The sequence below is a fragment of the Mytilus galloprovincialis genome, chromosome 6 (assembly GCF_965363235.1).
Source record: "Mytilus galloprovincialis chromosome 6, xbMytGall1.hap1.1, whole genome shotgun sequence".
In the NCBI taxonomy this organism is placed as follows: domain Eukaryota; kingdom Metazoa; phylum Mollusca; class Bivalvia; order Mytilida; family Mytilidae; genus Mytilus; species Mytilus galloprovincialis.
Genome location: NC_134843.1, coordinates 26,677,923 through 26,686,371, shown reverse-complemented (window position 1 = coordinate 26,686,371; position 8,449 = coordinate 26,677,923). Strand labels below are relative to the sequence as shown.

At 30.5% G+C, this 8,449-nt stretch overlaps 1 protein-coding gene across 4 annotated transcripts in view; it reads right to left on the bottom strand.

The window, feature by feature from the left end:
* Positions 1-1,329: 1,329 nt before the first annotated feature.
* Positions 1,330-8,449, bottom strand: part of LOC143079270 (integrator complex subunit 8-like) — a 54,342-nt gene continuing 47,222 nt past the window's right edge. For all 4 annotated transcript variants that reach the window (XM_076254511.1, XM_076254512.1, XM_076254513.1 and 1 more), the window contains 4 exons: positions 8,222-8,272; positions 6,203-6,341; positions 3,194-3,237; positions 1,330-2,868 (listed from right to left, as the gene is read on the bottom strand). In XM_076254511.1, coding sequence (XP_076110626.1) covers positions 2,752-2,868; positions 3,194-3,237; positions 6,203-6,341; positions 8,222-8,272 — 351 coding nt within the window. In that variant the 3' untranslated portion in view covers positions 1,330-2,751. The remainder of the gene's footprint in view (positions 2,869-3,193; positions 3,238-6,202; positions 6,342-8,221; positions 8,273-8,449) is intronic.

The window sequence follows — 8,449 nt, the reverse complement described above, 5'->3', positions numbered from 1 at the left end:
AAAATCTCATTACTGCATGCTTGTGCTCATACTCGTAGCATCAACGAACTTGTTTCACTGTTGCATCGCATTTACTTCATGATTTATCCTACCATTTTCCTAAAATCGATCAAGAGCAATTAAGGGAAGGCAACAGTTTAAAAATAAAATGATTTTAATGACTCAAAATGATAATTTTCTCAGTCATCGCTTACGTTTCTTTCGATTCTGAAGTCGAAATTAAAACCGGATGTACTACGATAATACTAAAACGAACAATTCCGGACTCATTTCCGGGATTAGTTTTGTTGATCAAATTCACAGGAAAACATCCGCTTTTTGATGTTTTACCTTTAATAACGTAAGAATATTAATGAAAATAGTTACACTTGCTTTATTTAGCATGAAGCAATTTTAAATTTACGATTTAGTGTCAAATCTGCGGAAGAGAATTTCAGGCATGCGTATTACATAGTAAACAAAGCACGTGTGTTAATAGTGAAACAAATCTTTTTTCTACGTAAATTAAATCAAGTTTTAATTAAATTTTAATCATAATTGATAATTGTCTTAGCTGAAAAGTAATTAAATAATGAAGACAGTTGGTATAATTTTAATTTCTTTATAATTTGGAGCTTGTGATTAATAGTCCGGTGTGAATTAAAAACACAGGTAAAGAGATTAGCGATCATTAGCCAATAGCTCCCCGAGGCATTAATATAGTTATTAGGAGGGCCCTCAGGATTATAACACTTTACTGGAGTGGCAGTTTAATTACATAAAATCGATAAGAAAACAAAAACATGTTCAATATGGCGATTTTGAAACTCGATCTCAACGAAATGACCGAAATTATTTCTGTTGAAAAATAAAATTTGACCTAAATCCCAATAAATGATTGACCTAAATCCCAATAAATGATTTAGGACTTTTGAGTTTCCGAATCGGTCATGTCTGGCATATATGACCGTTTCCGGACCCTTGTTCAATAGCTTCCTTGTGAGCAGCAACCCTTTATCAAGGAAACCATGACAGAAAATACAAGCAACATATGTGTATTTTTCCAGTTCTGAGTTCTTATATTAAAGGACGAGAAGTTTTCATAAATTATGTACCTACTGACTAGAATATCACCCTCAACTGCCATTCATCCGATAAAATCCCCTTACTATAAGTTTGTTTTGGACTTCATCAAACCCAGTCAAATATAAAACACTAACTAGAAAGGAATTGTGTGTTACAATGAGGTTCCAATGGGTTAGGTCACTAAACAACCAGTGTGGAATTCTTCTTAATAGGCTAAATTCAGAGGTAAAGTAATAACAATATTAACAAGACAGGCAAATGTAGTAACCTTTCATATATTTAATATAGAAAAATAATATGTAAATAGTACATAAACAACTTGTTTATACTGTGTCCTTTAGAAAATAATATGTATTAACATGAAATTTCAGCACATCAGAGGTATTTGATATTAGCTAGGCATGAAAAAACAACTCCAAATATTCAATTTGTGGTGTTTAGAAATAATGTCACAACAGACACTGGTTATATACACAGATCTAATCTGATGCTATAAATACTTTCAAAACAAAGTAATTTGCAGTATCTGTATATGTAACAAACATAGAACTGACTCACAGTGACTTTACCCATGACATCTCCATGTTTGACTTAGAGCCAGGAACCTAACTAGAAGTTACAAAAAAATACTACATAATAAACCTCTAAGGCTATGTTTTTAAAAAATAAAAAAAAATATATTTTGATTTCTGTCCGAGATTCCTTTCTAGGGACACTTCAATTCCCTCAAATGAATGTAACTTTGGCTCTTTTCCATAATAATTAGTGCTCAATTATGATTTGTTCTATGATAATTGTACAACTTAAAACAGATTTCCAACCAACACCTCTCTTGCAGTTTAACAAAATATAAAATGATCATTCAGTGGTTTCTATCTTAAAATTAGAAAATGAAGGTACAAAATCAGTTAATTGATACTTACAAAAAAATTATAAAACACTTATTGATAATGAAAGGGTTGTATAAAACATATTTTTTTTATCTTATGAAGTATGTTTTAACATTGTTTTTACAGAAATACCACTCATTTGTTTACAAAACATTCAAAGTATTTCAAAGATGAACAAAACCTCTATCCACTACTGATAGTTCTTTAAAAAAAAATCTACTTTCAAAAGGTAGTGTTAATAAATTGGAAGTAAAAAACAAATTTATTTTTTCTTTTTTTTTTCCATTACACTACCGATGAATGGTATGATATGAGACAATGAAATGTTTATTCTGTTGGCTTCATTCACACAAAAATACAAAACAGATCAATGTGACCACAATAACATAAGTAATACTTCATAGCACAAATACATGGTAACAGAAATTCAAATTGCACATTTCAAATGTAATAACTTAATGCATATATGTAGTGAATTGTCCTTTTCCATGTTACTGCTGTGCAGGATAATGTGCTTCTAATCATTACAACTGACAAATGTTCTATTCTTCTACTTGATTTTCCTACTGCTCTTATCCAAGGGTATTTCTTTTGTCAGTTTGAATTTAAACTGCAACTAAATTAAGTGCATTAGCTCACTGAATTGTGACTGAGTCTAAGCCTCCTCGATGGGCACAGTAAAAAAATTGACATATTTTGTTAGTTAAAATAACAAAAACATAAACAGTTTTAACTCTTCAGCTCTTTTCCTTTGTTTAGCAAGTACTAATATTGTAGATTTAAGGTCTGAATAATATTACAGGTACTGTTTTGCAAGTGCTCTTAAGAATTTTCTTTTTCTTATCTGTAAAGCTCTCTGTATAATGTCATCAGGGTTGTTGCTGTTCAGGTCTAACTGGCTTAATGCTTTCATCTGAAAAATTCAAAATTAATGTATAAAAATATGTCAAGTATCTCGGTGTTACTTCAATTGCTTAACTGATCACTTAACTACATATAGAAAATGATGTTGCTCATTTCTAAGATTCATATAAGCATTGATTGTGACTTAATTTTAGATGACCATTAATAACATTTAAACTTGCAAGAGAACCTGATGAAATTTGACACAGATAGTCAATTGAGAAATATACATCACAGTGTCAACTTTTAGTAATAAGATATCATAAAGCAAATTCAGTAATTATCAGTTGATTTATGGTAATATAAGCATTTTATTAATAGAAAAGATAACTTACAGCTGTCTGCCTTTTATCCATTTCTCCTCGTCTTGTATGTAAATCTATATTTAATTAAGGAGCTATAACAAAACATTTTAATATGAGAACAGAATGTATAGTCAATTGATGGTACATTGACAACTAGCAAACTTATTCCCTCTTCTTTCATAACTACCAGTATATGTTCATGTAGAAAATTTCTATAATCAAAGCACCAAAGGGTGCTATAGGCAGTTAATCAAAAACCTAAAGGCAAACTTGGCCACGTTCAGATGAATAGTGTAAAGAATTAGTCAAAATATTTATCTCAGGCATTGTTCTCAGCTATTTCTAAAGTATCAAATAATGCTTGTACAGTAATGTTTATGTTATGCAATCCTACCACTTTCAAAAGTTATTTCCAATTTATATTTATAAAGATTCAATGTCTGAGATTATACACATACACTGTCCTATGTTAGGGGAGAGTTTTGTGCCAGTTAAGATGTTTAAGCCGCCATATTCTGTATGTACCTGTCCATAGTGAGGACCCACTAATGCGTTGATTGTTGCTGTATATCATATTTATTTTTCATAATTGTTTTGTACATTTTTTAAAATTTTATTAATTTCTTGTGTATACTTCTGATTTTAGTATGATGTCCAAGTTATTGTAAATGCTCTTTTGTTCCGACGTTGGAAAGTTCCAGGCGGAAAGAACTAACTAGCTGAAAAGTTCTCCAGAAATTATTAACTACATTGTAGTTACTTTGTTCTTCCTCTGGTTTAAAAGTTCCACCTGAACAAGTGACTAGTTGAAATAGTTTACATTTTTGTTATCATGGTTATTGTGTTAAGGGGCCAGCAAAAGCAATCCTTTGGGTGTAGGAGTTTCTCCCTGCATTAAAGATCCATTGGTAACCTTCGACTGTTGTCTGCTCTAAGATCTGGTTATTGTCTCTATGACACATTCCCCATTTTCACTCTCGATTTTTTTTACGTCTCAAATTATAAATATGTTGATTACGGTTTAACTGTTTTCCATTACTAATATCATAATAAAAAAACATTTATTTAAACTTTCAATAACTGTAATAGTAAGAATTAAGAAAAACTTGTTTGTATATAAACTTCAACTTGTTGAAACATATTAAACGTTTCTCGAGTCTCGTTAGGCAGCAACCATTTGATTTTCTGGGGGGGGGCTATGGTTTTTTTTGGAAAAAAAAGTTTGTTTCCAGTTTTTGGAGAAAAAAATAATTTGTTTTTGATTCTGAAAAAAAAAAAAATGTTTGTTTCACCCTCAGCTGCCACTATATGTAATGCTAAAATTGAAAGACTTGTCGCGAAAAAAATAGATTGTTTTTCGCCGCAGGCGAAAAAAAAAATTTTTCCAGAAAAAAAAAACATAGCCCCCCCCCCCCCAGAAAATCAAATGGTTGCTGCCTTAGTCGACTCGTTACCTTTTTATCATGCGATTTCTTTTCTTATTATTTTCATGGGGAAATCGTTTACCAGCATACAGTTGCTGAAGGAACCGCATAGAATTGATTCAATAACACTTAATGAGTGTTTAAATGTGAAAAATTATAAAAAGAAACATATAAAAAAGTCATATTTTTCTGTACCGGAAATCGAAAAGTCCTTGGAAATCAAAAACAATTACGGTGTGATACGCGTCACAGATTCGGACTTAATATTTTACAAAATATGCGACTTTGAAGTTAAATAATGCCGTCCTTTAGAAAACAGTTGTTAAAGTTTACATCACAATATTTATTGAACCACATCGAGCTTAATCAAAGCACGTGTAGCATTATGTTACATTGTTACATTGTGTCAGAGACATATAATATAATAATTGTATTATATGTCTCTGCATTGTGTAACACCAAAGCGAAACAATCTTAAAATGACCTTGACATCGACCAATCAGAAAACTACAATAACAACAACTTAATTTGACAACAATGAAGGTGATTTGCTAGACTGAAATCGGAATAATATTAACAAGAAAACAAATGAGCATACATTAAAGATTACTGAATAAAGATGATTTAAATAATCTCAATCAGACAAAAAAACGAATAAAATGATTAATAATAAAGTACCTATGTATCATCAGAATTCTCCCAATTTAAAAGGTACGTAAATTTCGTCTTCTATGTAATTTGAAATTGCCGCCAACTTATATCAGCTTATTAATAGACTACTGACGTATGTAATACCTATCGATGACAAACAATATTCCTACGACTTTTGCCATCTGGGAAATGTAAACGACTTATCTTTATAGATTTTCAGCGATCAAATATTTCATACAATTGTTCTTTGACACCTTAGCCCACAACACAGGGGGTAATAAACTATAGAAGAATTTCTATCGAGCACTACTTCCTATGTGCAACTTCAAAACTTTTGGGAAAATCGACGACCATTTAACGTTTTTATGGTAATATTTTTTATATTCCAAAATGAAAAGTATGAAAAAAGTGCCCAATTAGTTATAAATAACATGATAGCCAGCCAGATAATAAAAGTGGCACATATTTCAGCATTTATTGGGTAGAACATAAATCTAGGGTGCTCGCATAAAGCAGCTTAACTGCTTAAAAATGTCCAGCCTGTGGATAGTAGCATTTTTTCTTTTATATGGTTGTAGAATTTAGGAATGATTTAAGAAATACACAAAATAATTTTTTTAGCAACCATTGATAAGAGAGATAGACAATGATGAAAAAAAACAGAAACTTAGAAAAATGAAAATTATGAATCTTAAAATTCTCCAATTGGTGGATAATGCTATGATAGCTTATTTCATAGATTAATACAGACATACCATCCATCCAACATGATCCATGAAACTCTCTTTTAATAACTGACCCATGCATAAACCGTTTAATTCCTGCACCAGGATATATAAATATTCTTAAGTGATTAAATCTTTGTGAACATCTTTCTAATAAAATTCAAATGATCTATCTGAAATGTAGTTTGTTCTCTTATTTGCATACCGCACTTTATCAGTAATTATTTATAGAAGGATACGAACTAGAAACTCTAATATACTGATATCCCAAATACAGGAATAATATGAGTCCATGGCATCGTATGAGTTCCTTTCCTGTAAAGCTTTAAAAGCTGTGGTATAGTCTACTTCATCTGTAAACTGGCATAATACTGCTACCTGAAAAATAGATTTATAATGTCAAAATATTATACAACTTGAATTTTTCTGAGTAACATTAGTTGTATTGTGACCTATTGAAGTTTGGGATCATAGGAGGAAAATGTGTGTGTGTATATGTCAAGATACCCAATTTATTTCTATTCACTTGTTGTTAAACTCAATACATCTCTGTACAACTAAAATTAGTCACTATTTAATAAATAAATCTGGATAATGACCTTTTCATGCCAATCACATGTTGATATTTTAAAAACTGGCAGTGTTCTCCCCAGGCCCTTAAAGGACCGCGGGCCCGCGATGTATAATTTTCTACCGTGGTGGTATCGTTCTTGCCGCGATGTATAATTTTTTTTTGGTGCTAAAATTTTCGGTAAAAAAAAATCAAAAATCGATAAACCTTTCCGTGGGGTATTAAATTTCAGATGAAAATTGACCAGTTCAAACCAGTTCAATCTAGTTCTGACAACGAAGATTGTTTACACCACGTGATCGATTTACCTTTTGAGGTTAACCTTGATGATTGGATGTACATGATTCTTGTGTTTTAATTAATTAAGAGATCATAACTTAATGATCACAGACTTATGAGACTTTTGAGGGGCAAGCAGACATTTGTTAATTAACTCTATTACTCCAGCCTTTGGTCATAAATGATTTGTGTTAAAAAAAAAAACGTGAGTTACTTCCCCTCATTTAGCTTATTACAAAAATGTGCTCCTAAAATATTATCCATCATTTAAAATAGAAATAAAGTACAAATTGAATGCAAAATTATATAAGGATGTTACCTCAAGGGTAAAAACTTTCTTTGGACATACCAACAAAAATATATTGCAAATTATTTTTGACAATCATACTTTAATTAAAGCACATATTATATCAAACAGGTAGTGTATCCATTCATTTTTCTACAGACTGAGCTTGGGTTGTTTATTAAAACTAGGTTGTTTAAAACTTTAATTTCTTATATAGCTGAATAGTATAATGTTAATTTTAACAAGAAAAAATATAATTTATAATGATTGGAACTCAGCTAGACATGATAACCTTTCAGGAGTGTCCACATAGATAATATAAGTATACTTTTCATGTCTATCATGAAATAACACAATAATGATTTTAATAATAATTTTATTGATGTCTAAAAGAATCATGTCTAAAGCTATGGAAAATAGTATTTAATTTATCAAAGGTTCTGCATTAAAATTTAATCTTGTTTAAAGTTAATTGTTATGGTGTAATCTGACAAAAATGGGGAATGTGTAGAGTAATTACAAGTATCAGGACAAAATTGGCTTGATCAAAGTATAAAAAGTGACTAGTTTAAAGACTAAAAGTGCTTTCTGTTATTTATTCTTAAAAGATATTAAAGCATTCAAACTGTTTGATTTACTTTTTTTTTTTACCAGTATTTTCTTACCCAAAGTCTACATAACACAGTAAACAAAACAAAAGACAAAAAGGTAATGGCACAAAAACTAACAAGAAGAAAAAATAAGTGATGCAACGCGACACAACATATTGTACAAATCATTTCGACACGCGTTACCCTGGTGCTATCCTAAAATCCTGGGGAGAACACTTGACTGGTTTACATGTTACCATGATTCCATTCCCCCCCTTTCCCCCTTCATTTTACAATAATTTAAATAAGCTTGTCCTCAAAATAATTTCACTTTTACTAAAGTGTGAAGAAAACAGAAAAAAAGCAATCAAAGGACAAATAATGGTTTGATACATAAATTTAACCAAAGTTAGATAAAAAAAAAAGTATGCATTGAAATTGGCAAATTAATATTCCACAATACTTCCTTAAAACAAAATTATTTTAAAACAAGAAATAGTTTGTTCTAAATAGTTGTCTAGCAGTAACAAACCTGTGTATGGCACTGTAGATACAAACAACACTTGATCATTCTTTTGTATACCTGGAAAAAAAGAACAAGAGATTTACACACTGTATGTATATGTTATAAGCTAAAAGGGATATCTAGCTGTAAAAAAAAACACATTTGCCAACACAATCTTCGAAAAGTCAGCAAAAATGGAGGGAAATGTAATAAAAAGAAATGGTTTTAAACACGTCTAACTAATATATTGTAGAA